At 40.3% G+C, this 14,218-nt stretch overlaps 1 protein-coding gene across 2 annotated transcripts in view; it reads right to left on the minus strand.

Moving 5' to 3' along the window:
- The window catches only part of LOC115577081 (fibronectin type III domain-containing protein 4-like), a 55,913-nt gene that overhangs the window by 22,260 nt on the left and 19,435 nt on the right, over positions 1-14,218 (minus strand). Inside the window, exon 1 of one of the 2 annotated variants that reach the window (XM_030409874.1) lies at positions 3,015-3,852. The exons of the other annotated variant lie outside the window; for it this stretch is intronic. Coding sequence (XP_030265734.1) covers positions 3,015-3,096 — 82 coding nt within the window. The 5' untranslated portion in view covers positions 3,097-3,852. Of the gene's footprint in view, positions 1-3,014; positions 3,853-14,218 lie in introns of those variants that run through there. 2 annotated transcript variants of the gene reach the window in all.

Below are 14,218 nucleotides of genomic sequence, written 5' to 3' on the forward strand. Positions count from 1 at the left end.
CCCCCCCTATGTGCTGCAAATGTTCAGCTTCCTTTCTTTGAGCTCCTTTTTCCAAAAAGCCTGTGTAGACTTCTTGGTCTGAAAATGAACAGCTTTTCATTTCGTTTCAAGGTTTTTTCCGCTGGGAGCAGCGAGACGCAACACGGCGAAAAAACACAACCCAGAGTCCAACCAGGTCTGATGGAAATCTGTCCTGTCAAGTCAAGTCAGTTTTATTTATAAAGCCCAATATCACATCTTAAGAGTTGCCTCAGGGGGATTTACAATCTGGAAAGCATACAACACCCTCCGTCCTCAGACCGTCAATTTGGATGAGGACAGAGTAACCAAGAAATCTCTTTAAAAGGGAAAAAAAGGTTTCAGATCCTGACAGCCTGGTCGCTAGAATAAAAATCCTGGCATTATATGTCTTTTCAAAGAATGACAGTGTTCAGATTTATATGTTTCATATGTGTCACAGCAACATTTCTACATTACGTGTCGCTCTCAAGAGTGCGATGGCAGCCGTGTTGGTGGCAAAAACAGGAGACTTTTGACCAGAAGGTGGGACAATTTCCAGCTGTGTGTTATCAGGTACTACGTAATGTAACATACAAAATCCAAAGTTGCAAAATAAAGAAAGGTTAAGTCTCTACCTATCCATATTTTGCAGTACATTGGCACGATTTGTTCCGGTGATTGGGTTTCTTCCAGACGACTGAAAGCTCCAGAGCAGCTTTTAAATGGACCTCGGCGGTGGAGGTCCAACTGGAGGTCATATATTACTCAAAATTTGGAGTTGTTTCAGTTTTGTCCTTCAGTATGTAACGCTGAATAATCCTTGTTCTTATTAAGAAAACATAGTTTCCAAGTAAATAAAGATCTTGTAGAGTCAGATATGTTTACTTAAATCTGCTCGTTCTGCCTTTGGCAACATTTTCTAGTGATTTTAACTAATGCTAATGCTTAACAAGAGAGGCCTTCACGGTTGCTTTTCATGAATGGAAATCCTCACTTAAACCCGAGGCGAGGCGCAGCAGCATGCCGCCTGGTTAATGAGCTCGGGTAGAGACGTGTTGTTATGTCACGAGCCCGGGAAGGTGGAGGCCGTGTGGAGAAATATAAGAGTGCGCTTCATTGATCGGAGCCTCGTAAACGCAGATTAGCCGCCTCTTGGTGATCGGCCAAGGAGACGCACGTGGCTTCGGTTTTGCCAAAGGTTGGATTTTGTATCGAGACGACGAGAGTCGGGGATCTGACCGGGCGGTCCAGATGATTTAAGTGCTGCTGTATTCCTCCTACAGCTAATTAAACAGGCCAGAGAGCAAGAGAGAGAGATTGCTTCGAAATCCCCCAATCCCCTGATAGACATTCAATTAAGGTTTTGACAGTTTTACTACAGCTGTTTGTCTAGTTGAAATATAAGGCGTAAACAGGGTACAGCCCTCCACTCACTTAAAGTCACGCAGAAAGAGCAACATGTTGATAAAGCTGTGCTGCTGCCGCGCACTTGAACCTGTCTTTACGAGTTTTTAGCCCCTTAACATCCAATTTGACCCTTCTGTTCCCCCTTAAGTCGCTCCGAGGTTGTTAAAAGCATCGTATCATCTCATTCTGACTCTTCATTGGAGCTACGTGATGTTTACACTGAGTCAAGCGTTCAATCCAAGACCTGAGGGTGTGTTTTTGGACGTTTCATAAAGATTTCAGCTTGACACATTTTGTACTTTGGAAACGTCGGGATCCCCGCCTGGATTTCAAATAAAGTTATCTAGAACTGAGTCATGTTTGGCTGCACAGCGCCGGCGTGTACCGACTGGACCACCGGCAGGTTAAATGAATCAATGCAGAGAGAAAGAACAAAGATAAAAAGAGATGTTTGCAACGAGAGCAGAGAAAACAACAATCATTTCAGCCATTTTTGTATGGAAAACAGTATGTTGTTACAGTTTTTCTTCCATGTGTACTGAGAAAATGTTTTCTGGAGGATAAAAACCAAGACAAAACATCCATATGGGAAGAAAAAGACAAGAACTGTGTACACTGAAAATGAAGATAATTCCCCTATTTTGTCAAAAATACAGGAAAGGTTTTAAAATAAGAATAAACTAGAAGAAAACATTCATCTTATGTAAAGAAAAAGGTCACCTTGGTAAGATTTACAGGATGTTATCACCTCATAAAACACCTGAATGATCCCCTGACCTCTCTGTTCTATAATCATATTGTCATTACAGCATTTTATGGACTCATTTCTGTTCAGAAATGATCGTTCCACTTCTCATCAATCATCTTATGTTTGTTCTTTTTTGAGAGGCGGGTGAAAAGTCACAGAAAAACACGTACAACACAGATGTTCCATCGATAATTATCCTGTTTGCTGTTCTGACTGGATAAATGTTGCATTTTTCTAATAAAGGCTGGCGTGTGTGCAAAATCTTTCCAGCTGTTCACACCTGGAAAGTCACCTGAACCTGCACTTTGATGCAGCGATAGATAAATGTTGCCTTTTTCTTATGTAGTTTTGAATGTGTGGTTCTGTTTGATGCAGCCTGAAAAAGAAACACGTCGGTACTGGATGCCGATCAAGCATCTTGGAAACGTGCACCATCGAATCATTATCTGAATGACATCCTCTGTTCAGACCCTGAAAGTCATCCTGGACTTAACTTTGATGCGATATCGTTACATTAACACAGATTGTTACTGGTGGCTGTCTGGTCTGCCACTTTAATTAGATAAATACGACATTATTCTGATGTAGTTTTGGTTGAAAAGACAAACTAAAAACATTTAACAGAAGTTCATATATATATTTGCCTGGTTTACTTCTTTGATTACCTAAATTGTGCATTTTTCTTATGCAGTTTTGAATGTGTGCACATGTTTGACTCTTTAACTTAACCTTATTGCGTTGAATTTCCCTTTAAAGACATTGTTTATCATGCAGAATGTCATCATTATCTGATCGCAGCAGCTGGAAAGTCATTCTGGACACTGAGAAACACAAACAGTCAGCAGAGAGAGAGACTCACTCGCTCCGACCATCCCTGGTGTTTGCCAGCAGGCCAGCAGCAGCAGCAGCAGCCCGGGGTCCAGGTGAGGAGACGCGGTCATAACCTCCTCCGTCTCCGGGCTCGGGCGAACACACCTCTGGCTCTTCAGCTTCCCCTCTTTCCTCCCCCCCTTTATGTCCTCTTTAACTCCCCTGTGGCTCACTGGAAGTTTCCCCCCCACACACCTGCAGGGTCACCACTGCCTCCACATCATCTCCATCCTCATCTCTGCGCTGCGTCGCTCCTTTTTTTTTTTTTTTTCTTTCTTTTTTTTTTAATTCCCCAATTTGCGCAAAGTAGGTCAGTAGGTATGTAGCTGCGGATTCACAGGGGCGGAATGAATGAAGGACACTTCTCGTGGACGCGCAGCATAATCCCGCAGCCCTCCGGAGAAGCTAACAGGTAGTTCCTCTCTGTCCTCCCCGCGGGCTCAATTTTGCGCCATGGCCGTCTGGAGACGCTTAAATCCGCCTGGCAGGTGGAGGTTCAGCGGCGCGGACAGCTCTGAGGCAGGTCTGCCGTCATGTCAGCGAGGAAAAAGGAGCAGAGATCGTGTGTTGATTGAGGATTTAAATAAATAAAAGACAGACAGAAGAAGACAATAGGGTGGTGATTAGGCGCATGGAGGAGGCTCGGAGCGCAAAGGTGGTCCGCCGGATTAATCTGGCAGATTATGGGAAAGCCGGAGGATGAGAAAATGTCTGTCTGCAGGAGCTTCGTGGTAACTCCTCCAGCCAGCCAGCCACTCATAAACACTGGAGAGCTGCACGCTGCTCCTCTCAGCGCCGAGACTGACGTTCAAACACTGCTGTCACTACACAGAGGATGGAGGAGGAGGAGGAGGATGGGGAGGGTGGGGTGGACGGGGGTGCGCATTTCATCACCTGCACGCAGTCAGTAATAAACTGTTGATTACCCGATCGGTTTACCAAGCCTCACCTTGACAGGATTGGATTGTAATAATCACATCATACACAATAAAATCATCATAAAAATCCACGAAGCATAAACTGAGAGTTAATGGTCTTTTTGACCTTGGAAAATGTGCAATATCATTTTTTTCTGCGCCTTCCACGATCTCAGAGGAGGAAACATCCACACCAGTCCAGTAGTGTAAGTAAAGGTGTGCACGTGTAATCCGGAAAATGCACTTAAAGTATTAAAGTGCAGTTAAATGTTCCCTGTAGCTGCCATATTATTGTGATACCTTTAATTGATTCTGACTCATGTTTTGACAATAAGCAGGATTTTACTCTTGTAGTTGGTTGAAATGGAGCGCATTTTCAACTATTATGACTGCAAATAATGATTATTTTCATTCTAGAGTTATCTGCTAATTATAATAATCTCGGTCTATTCTGAAAACATCAAGACAGTCATCAGAATGACTTAGTATTTCTGAAGAATGACGTAGTAACTTGAAATCATGACTTAGTATCTCTGAAGAATGACATAGTAACTTGAAATAATGACTTAATATCTCTGAAGAATGACGTAGTAACTTGAAATAATGACTTAATATCTCTGAAGAATGACGTAGTAACTTGAAATAATGACTTAGTATCTCTGAAGAATGACGTAGTAACTCGAAACCATGACTTAGTAACTCTGAAGAATGACGTAGTAACTCGAAATCATGACTTAGTATCTCTGAAGAATGACGTAGGAACTCGAAATCATGACTTAATATCTCTGAAGAATGACGTAGGAACTCGAAATCATGACTTAGTATCTCTGAAGAATGACGTAGTAACTCGAAATAATGACTTAGTATCTCTGAAGAATGACGTAGTAACTCGAAATAATGACTTAATATCTCTGAAGAATGACGTAGTAACTCGAAATCATGACTTAGTATCTCTGAAGAATGACGTAGTAACTCGAAATCATGACTTAGTAACTCTGAAGAATGACGTAGTAACTCGAAATCATGACTTAGTAACTCTGAAGAATGACGTAGTAACTCGAAATCATGACTTAGTATCTCTGAAGAATGACGTAGGAACTCGAAATCATGACTTAATATCTCTGAAGAATGACGTAGGAACTCGAAATCATGACTTAGTATCTCTGAAGAATGACGTAGTAACTCGAAATAATGACTTAATATCTCTGAAGAATGACGTAGTAACTCGAAATCATGACTTAGTATCTCTGAAGAATGACGTAGTAACTCGAAATCATGACTTAGTAACTCTGAAGAATGACATAGTAACTTGAAATCATGACTTAATATCTCTGAAGTATGACGTAGTAACTCGAAATCATGACTTAGTATCTCTGAAGATTGACTTAGTAACTTGAAATAATGACATAGTAACTCGAAATAATGACTTAGTATCTCTGAAAAATGACTTAGTAACTCGAAATAATGACTTAGTAACTCTGAAGAATGACTTAGTAACTCGAAATAATGACTTATTATCTCTGAAGAATGATGTAGTAACTCGAAATAGTGATTTAGTATCTTGGGGGAAAGAAATATAGTCTTTTAATATGATGTAGTATCTCAAAAGACTGACTCAGTATTTCAAAATAATGATTAGTATCGCAAAAAATAGTTGGACACTTTGTCGATATAATGGTTACCTTCGTCATAATTTTGTGATACTGGGTCGTTATTTTGAGTCATAACGACCCGGGTCACGTTTCCTTTCTTCACACTTGCAGTTACAAACTTCCATACGAAACATCCTCAGGAGACAAACAAGGTAAACCTAGCTGAAGAGAGACACTGTAAACGCTGTATTGATGCACGATAATACCACCGATAAATCCCCGTACCATTATTGTAAAAGACCCACTGAAGTATTATAAGCCTTAAACTGTAATTGGAGAAAAGCTGCAATAAAAACAGGTAAAATAGTTCCCCAGAGTGACATAACAAGGTGGGGTTATAGATTTTCATTATAAAGCAAAAGAGAGCTTATTATTTTCTGCTTGTTATATTTTTTCTCATGAGCTTTGACAGTCATGCTTGTATAAAATACGGGATGGAGCATATTGACCTTGCTTGTAAGATCGACTCCATAAACAAAGGACATGGCTCCCGACCTTCTGCAAAGCCTTTTCTATGGTGTGAACTGGCAATTTTCCCAGATATGGTGTCAAAATAAAATACCTGCTGTTTAATAAAAGTCCCAAACCCTGTGGGGGCAGCGGCGACAGCTTTCACACATCATTAATCTTTAGCTGAAGCTCTTTTTTCGATTGAGACTCTGATTTATTTTACCCATTTTTAGCAGCGCACTAGTTATTCCACCGCAAAGTCACACAGTTTGACGTTTCTGACGTGGCATATTGATTCAGGATCAAACGCCGCGTGAGTTTATACTTTCGATTTTTCTGGGATCAAATGGCATCAAACGTCTCAGAAGGCTTCAAAGGGGGCTGGGGCAGGAGAAGCAAGATTCTCATGTTAGGAAGTACACTTGTTTTAATCAGTGAAACTGCAACAATAAAAACCCTCACCCTTGTCAATTGACTGTCTGACGTCTGTATGGACTTTGTCAGGAAACAAACCGTCACAAGTTGAAAATGTAAACACTTAAAAAGCTGCAAACGAGCGCTCCACCCTGAGAAACGTCTCCAGTGATGGATGAATCTCCCTCCAGGCCTTCACGAAACTCTAAAAAGACATTAAAGGTTTCACGAGAGTGCAGATTACCATTTCGTAAGTGGAGGGAGAATAAAAAGTCCTTCAAACTCCTGAAAACATTTGAAATGTATGGCATATTTCAAAATAAAAGCTGAATCCATGACTACACACCAATTCTCAGGCGCACACTCACCATAAATACACACATTATATACATATATTAGATATAAAGAAATGATTAATAATATTCACATATTATTTTATACATATAGCCGTCTGTATACTGTATCCTCTATATTTATGTCGTGCAATCACACCGTGCAATTATATCAATAGATTTTTATGCCTTTTAGTATAATACCACACACACCACATGTGTATTACATTTATTATTGTTATTATTTTTTATTATTTTAGTATCTTTGGGGGATTGTTTTGTGCCTTTATCAAAATAGCAACATCGGGAGATTATGAGAGTTAATAGGGAGAGAAGAAGCAATAATGTGTCAGGTGTTCATAATCTTTATGTTTATTTTATTATTCTATTTTTGACTTGTTCTGAATTTTCTGTCACTGTTCTAATGATCATTTTTATCTAGTTTGTTTTACATGATTGGCAGTTTTTGTTTATTTTTCTGTTGGTATAAAGCGGTTTAGTGTTTATTTATCATATGTTATCTGCAAAAACAGTATATTATAAACATCAGAACTATATTTGGGTACATCTGTACAGTTATTATGTGGTATAGACTTGGGATGAAGCAATAATATAACGCTGCTGCCACCTGGGGTCGCCAGAGTGTGACCACTACACCAGTTGTTCTCAGTATTTAAGATATTCTGGTGCTGCTGGTTTTACAGTTACTGTCATCTACACACATAATGAAACACTTCCTCTACAGATTGAATCTTCCTCCAGCTGTCTTCAGCACCGCCCGTCATCTGTTTTAATCGTTTGCAGCTGCGAGCAGCTTCTCCTGCCCGGTGTCACCGACAACGGCACGCTCAGAAATCAAGATGGATTAGTATGCACGACGAGATCTTTTAGTCCAATTTTGTGACAAGCTACACACCTAAAAAAAACAGCTTGGGATAAGTAGTGCTGGACTGGGGCCCAGCTTGAGTTTGAGTGTGTGTTGAGGAGTTTTACTGTCTTTCAAAAAAGGAAATACAGTTTCTTTAGAGAGGCTTTTCCTCCACACTTTAAATCACTTTGATGGGCAGGATAAGACACGGGATCGACCTGTACTGTAGCTGAGTATATGTGAAATAATCCAATAATACCGAGGCAGTTGAGAAGCTTTACAGCTTAGTTTTGAAAAGTCTACGGGGTCGCAAATCTATGAAATAAATAAATAATGCAGAAATCAGTATTTTCTTTTGTTGACTGGAAAGAGTTGAGCTGGTGGAGACATCTGCTCATGGCGCCTCCCTGTGGCGATTATTTGGACCAACTGGGAGAAGACAAAATACAGGGAAGATCAAGAAACATGCTGCAGGGTCCAAATATCGCATCTGGTGTGGGAACGCCTTGGGATCCCCCCCCGCAAGAGCTGAGTCATGAGCAGGAGGGAAGGATGTTGCTGCTGTGTGAGGACAGAGAACAGGGAGACTGTAAGAACAGATATAAAAAGGTAGTACTGTTTTATTGTCATGACTTTTTTCGATACTTTGAGGGAAAATGGAAATTGAACCAGTTGTCTTTGCAGCGGAAACAATAAAAAGAACTTGGAAACGCCATAGTGTGAAAGTTGTTTGTTTCCACTTCAAGTAAAAGTCTCGATACCACACCGTGAAAACTCCAGTACCAGAGAAAGTCCTGCATTCAAGGGGAAGGCTGCCAGGTGACCGACCACAGTTCGACTCACCTCTGGATATTTCCAGCCGTTTTTGTGCCGACCAAAACCTTCTATTTTTCACAGGAAGTCAGACCATCTCAATATGTGATCCGATGACCAAAAGAGGTTATTTAAGACACACCGTGATGTTTTCTGGACCCGAACCAAGTCGTTTTTGTGCATAAATCGCTGTGGCACGAGAGAAAAAGAAAAATTCTACCTTAAAGAAATGATCTGGGGTTTAACAGAAAAGCACTCAGTCGACATTTATCCTGCCGATGGGGTTGTACAAGTATTTTAATTCAGTCATCACACATAACACAATAAATACGGACAGTCAATCAACAGTCTTTGTTTTCAGTAGTGATTGAAGAGGCTGAGGCAGGAGCGAAATGCTTTTATTTGCCTTCTTAATGAACTGTTCGGTTGCTAATCATCATGTGCTCCCAGGACCCGAATGTCCTTGATGGAAATAAAAAACAAAAAACAAATTGACGGGAATATTAAAAAGGATGGAAGTTGAACATCACGTTACCTTGAGTAATGATTTCATTTTGACTGGATGGAGCTTTGTTTTGGGTGATTTTAGGAGGACTGCAGGGAGAGAAAGCACTGTTTGTGAACTACTTTATATACCGCTGGTCAGTTAAATCTACAGCGGTGCACCATGTTGTAGAGGATTATCACATTTCTCACACAGTGAGAATCTATAAAAAGTCAGAAAAAACGCCTGTTTTCATCTTTGTGATGATGTATCCTCCCGCTAATCTAAGGGAGCATTTAAAGAGTTTAATTAAGCTAAGCAGTGGGAGAACGAGTTTATGAACACATGAAGGAACTCTCATTCAAAATAAGTCAATTCAAACTGGATTGAAATACCTGTCTTGGTCACCACAATCACAGATGGAGACTGTCTGACTTCCAGGGAAAATCAGCCTATTGGGGTCGCCATAAAAAAAACCTAGGACTAAAAACCACCTGGTTTCAACGCTACTAAAACGAACTCAAACAGTTGTTTGGCAGTCTTGATAATGCCACCTCCATCCCCTCCAATGCTTGAAATATGACCAATGAGCATATAATGTGAACGAGATATGGTTAAAAACAAAAGTCTACCTAGGGCGAGTCTGTGGTTTGCAGAAACGTTGACTGCTAACGTTATATCCTGGGGACTCAGCTGGGACAGGAAGTTTATGAAAAACTGTGATCTGAAAAGTAACAAAAAGCTGCTGGACTGATGTATTAAACACAATATTTGCCTCATATTTGTTCTGGAGTAGAAGTATAAAGTTGTACAAGATGGAAATACTCAAGTAAAGAAGCTCAAATTCGTACGTAAATGCAGCATACAAGTACAGTATCCTATAACGTCGACATAACTTTCCAACTTTCTCCCTGCCACCATGAAAACTCTGATCATTACCACAGAATCATGGAAGTGTATCGCAGCTGCAGTTGCTTTGTTGTTAAAGTTCCACTTTACTGCTCGGCTTGATGAGCTTTCCTCTCTCTCCGCGCTCCCAGGAGGACTTCTTGGCAAAAATCAAGTGTCGCCTCTCTCTCTTGTTTATTCCAGTATGCTAATATGTTTCTGCTCTGTGGTGAAAGAAAAAAAAGAAAAAAAGGCCCGAAGTCAAGATGCAGAGTGAAAAGGATTAAGGTTGGCTGTTGCATTGAATGAGACACAATGCAGAATAAATCATGAATGGAAGTCCTTTGATTAATTTCAGGCTGACGTTTGGCCTTTGATATTTGAGTCTGCGCTCGTTTTCCTGGTGTTTATTTCAAGTCTCGCTCAAAATCCAAGCTTGAACATCTCATTGTTGGATTGATATTATTGTCTGATGCAGGATTTGACATTTTTCATACAGGCTTTGTCTCTTTATGTCATGTGATCGGATAATGGTTGTAACCGATGGACTGCTGGACTTGGGTTTACATCTGTGTACCGACTCTCTCCACCAAGGGGAGCTAGCAGCCTACAGTACGCCACATGTCCTTTGGCAACGCCAAGATTATGAGTCAACCAACTTCAGATCATGTCTTCCTCCAGCCGAGCACACACACACACACACACATCCAGTCCAGGCCCAGTGAAACGAGGCCAAACCACATCACCATGCAGACATACAGTGGGATTCGTCTGGGCTCTTGTTTAACCTTATTAAGCTCTAAAAACAAGAGCGATCGTCACTCAGGGATTGTTCTGCCTCAGTGGTGTTAACTGCAGCTGGACTGAAATTATTTAACAGCCAAACAAGGAAACAGTGAGATGCAGTGATTACAAAATGCACACAAGCAGCACGAGCCCGCAGCAGAAAATACGAAATGAATCAAAATAGCGTGAATTGATAGGGCACATTTACTGTCTATTATAATGATTATATTTCTCAAAAGCACCATTCATCAACCGATATGTGTTTCTGAAGGCTGAGGCTGATTATTCTGAGTATTGCTCATGTCCAACTAACACGCCAATACATTTTACATGAAAGGCACTCGTCCAAGTGCATCAGCAGCTTCTTAAAACAGCCTCCACCCCCTCACACCACAAGATATAATCCATGAAAGGGGAAACTGGAGGACATTACAGCCTCTACATCAAGAGTGCATTTAAAGAAATAAAATACAGATGGATCGAGAACACGACCGAGGGGCCTTTCTCAGCTCACCTCCTACACCATCACCCTGACCGCTTCCACTTTGGTTGCATGTCCATGTGGAGGCTCTGCCACGCTAAGTGGCATCCCAAACCAATTAGCAGGGAGTGAAATGGGTTTTAAAAACCTCCAGCGGCGAGTCTACACTGATGGTGATTTACTGTGCGCATGCAAAGCTGTTTTCTGTTTGTCATGGAAGATGCTCTGTACAAAACAAGTTCCCTGCAACTATGAACTAAAACTGATCAAACTAAGATAGACATTTAATATAAATGTAAAGGTTGCATTGTTTTTTAGATCAAATACATCCTTCTCTAGTCTAGAAAAGGGTTGACATTTTCATTTCAATCTTGTGTTTTTGCAGAGACTGTTCCAAAAACCAATCAGCTTCAACATCACAGTGAAAAACACGATATCTACCAAAAATTGCAGCTTCCAAAAGTTGCTTATACCAAATCATGGTTATGAAAAAAGGCACTTCCTCTTTTGGCCAGAGAAACAGAAGTTCAGATTTTTAGATATTTCAGAGGATACCTGTACATGAACATTTTGACTGGCTGGTGGTGTTAGAAAAGTCACTAAAGTCCCCATCAATCATCCTCTGGGGATCATGAATTTCCAAAATTTCATGGCAATAGCTGTTGGGATAAATTCTCTCAAAACCACAAATGGTGATATAAGAGGAAAAGTCACAGAAGCACCTAAATCACATGGATTCATCCTCTGGGGACAATGAATAACTGTATAAATACATCTAAAGATGTTATGATATATCAGAAGATGCCTGTACATGAAGGCTTTGACCTGCTGGTGGCGATTAGAAAAGTCAGTGGATCACAAAAGTCATCAAGATTCATCCTCTGGGGATCACGAATGTCAATCCATCCAATACGTGTAAAGATATTTCACATATAAAACTAGAGAATAGTAATATCAACATTGACATTGACGATCGCCCAAGTCCATAGGATTCATCTTCTGAGGAACATGAACACTAAACCCTCTATGCATTAGCATAAAAAGCCTGAACTGTCACCACATGTTATATTCACTAAAGAATATTTATTTAACAAACATGCTGTGAAACAGTAGTTTTATCAACAAATTAATGAAAATGTGTGCTGTTTAAAAAAGCACTGAGCTTCAGGGTTCAATCCAGTTCCTCACAGCTGAGCGCTCACGCTACCTTACAGAATCCCTCTGAGATATTTAATGCAAATTCAAACACAGAACGACAACGACGGCAAGAATTACAAATGAGAGAAGTTCCCTGCTGGGTTGCACCGTTTAATGGACAATGTTTTTATTCAAAGACTGTCCTGGCATGACTTTCTTGATTTGTCTCATATTTCCTCCCCTTATATCTGCCATAAAAACTGCCGGATCTTTACTTGAGGGCGAAGGGAAATGAAATTACGAAGCATTAATTAGAATTCTTTAATTCTTTGCTAATGATGAAAGCCAGCCATGCGTGGGCTAAGTGAGCAGCTCCACATATGGCGCCGCAGCCACAAGGAATGTCAGTTTTAGTGAGCGGCAAATGTGTGGCCACGTTCATCCTGCAGACGCTTTTACATAATCTGGGTGAATGAAAGGAAAAATAGCGGCGAAGGTTTGATACACCAGACAAAAGGAAGAGACGTTAATAAGATCAAAATCTGAGTCAGATTGTGTCCAGAACTTTATGTCGGCAGATAAAAACAAATTAGGCTTTTGTCTCAATGCTCAGCTTCTGATTAATGCATGGAGCAGCCCATTATAAATTCATACAGACGCAAGCACTAAATGTCCCAGCCTCATTTACAGGAGCGTCTGGCTCCATCTCAGTTCCCTCTCAGACACATCTCAACTGGTTTCTTTTGTGTTGTCTTCGATGTAGAAAGTTTCCTTTAACTTTCTTTTATGAATCTGTTCTTTTTCATCTCAAGACTGTTGGGTAGACGAGAGGACACTGACATTTTATTACTTTGTTTCTTTATTTAGACTCTGATAAAGTAGAACGAGGTGTCTGATTTGATCCTTAACTCAACATTAGTGTTGATTAAGCCTTTCATCAATATTAAGTTGTTTTTTATGGAGTCAAGAGACAGCTCATCAGTGAAATGTGTTTTGTTTAAGTTGTGTTTTGGTTATCTGCTGTGCATGTCCTGTACCGATTTAATTCTACAGGTATGCAACATATGTCTTTTTCTCAATTAATTTCGTTGTTGCTTGGATTTAGTGTGTTTTACATCTGCACATATTAATCAGATTTAGTAAATGTCCATTTTGCTGTTCTTCTGTGCTTACTGACCAAACAAAGATGGTTTTGATGGTGATACAGGTATGAAAGCTGGCAACACTTTAAAGAGAAATAGATGGGCAGTGATACCACCCACCAAAAAAAAAAAAACCTTCAGAGATTTTAGGAAATAGGATGTCACAGTACTGCCAACACTGTGTGACAAACCAATCGGGCTCCAAGACCAGCGCTGTACAGTGAAGAGATGATGCTCACTGAGCCAAAAAGTGTCATGAACCCCCTCAAATGACTCTATGTCCACAGCAAAGAGACATAAAACAACAATAAAGTGACATAAAACAACACAGAAGAAACATAAAGCAACCAAAAGGGACAAAGAACAACCACAAAAAGACACAAAAACAACCACAAAGAAAGCTAAAACAACTAAAAAGAGACCAAAAAAACTATTACAAAAGGACACAAATGTATAGACTACAAAAAAGACATGAAATGGCCACAAACAAACACAAGAGAACCACAAAGAGACACAACCCTGCTGCAAAGAAACACACAATTAAATTTGTAATTGTTTCGCTTGTCCTTCAGTGTTTTGCTTTGGAAGTGAAGTGAGCTTTGGGTCTCATAATGTGTCCACAGGGTTCCTTAAAATATAAGTGCAGCATCAGTACATTATTTTTGTAACATTCAGGTTCACGGGGCCAAAAATTGTAGCAACCTCTCTCGAGTTTCCACTTTCGCACTGAACTTCCACTTCATTAAGCTAAACCACCTCACTCAAGTGACTCTGGTTGTCCATCTTGCACTAAACTGTACTGTACATGTTTGAAACTCCACTTCTGTCC

The sequence above is a fragment of the Sparus aurata genome, chromosome 24 (genome assembly GCF_900880675.1).
Source record: "Sparus aurata chromosome 24, fSpaAur1.1, whole genome shotgun sequence".
In the NCBI taxonomy this organism is placed as follows: domain Eukaryota; kingdom Metazoa; phylum Chordata; class Actinopteri; order Spariformes; family Sparidae; genus Sparus; species Sparus aurata.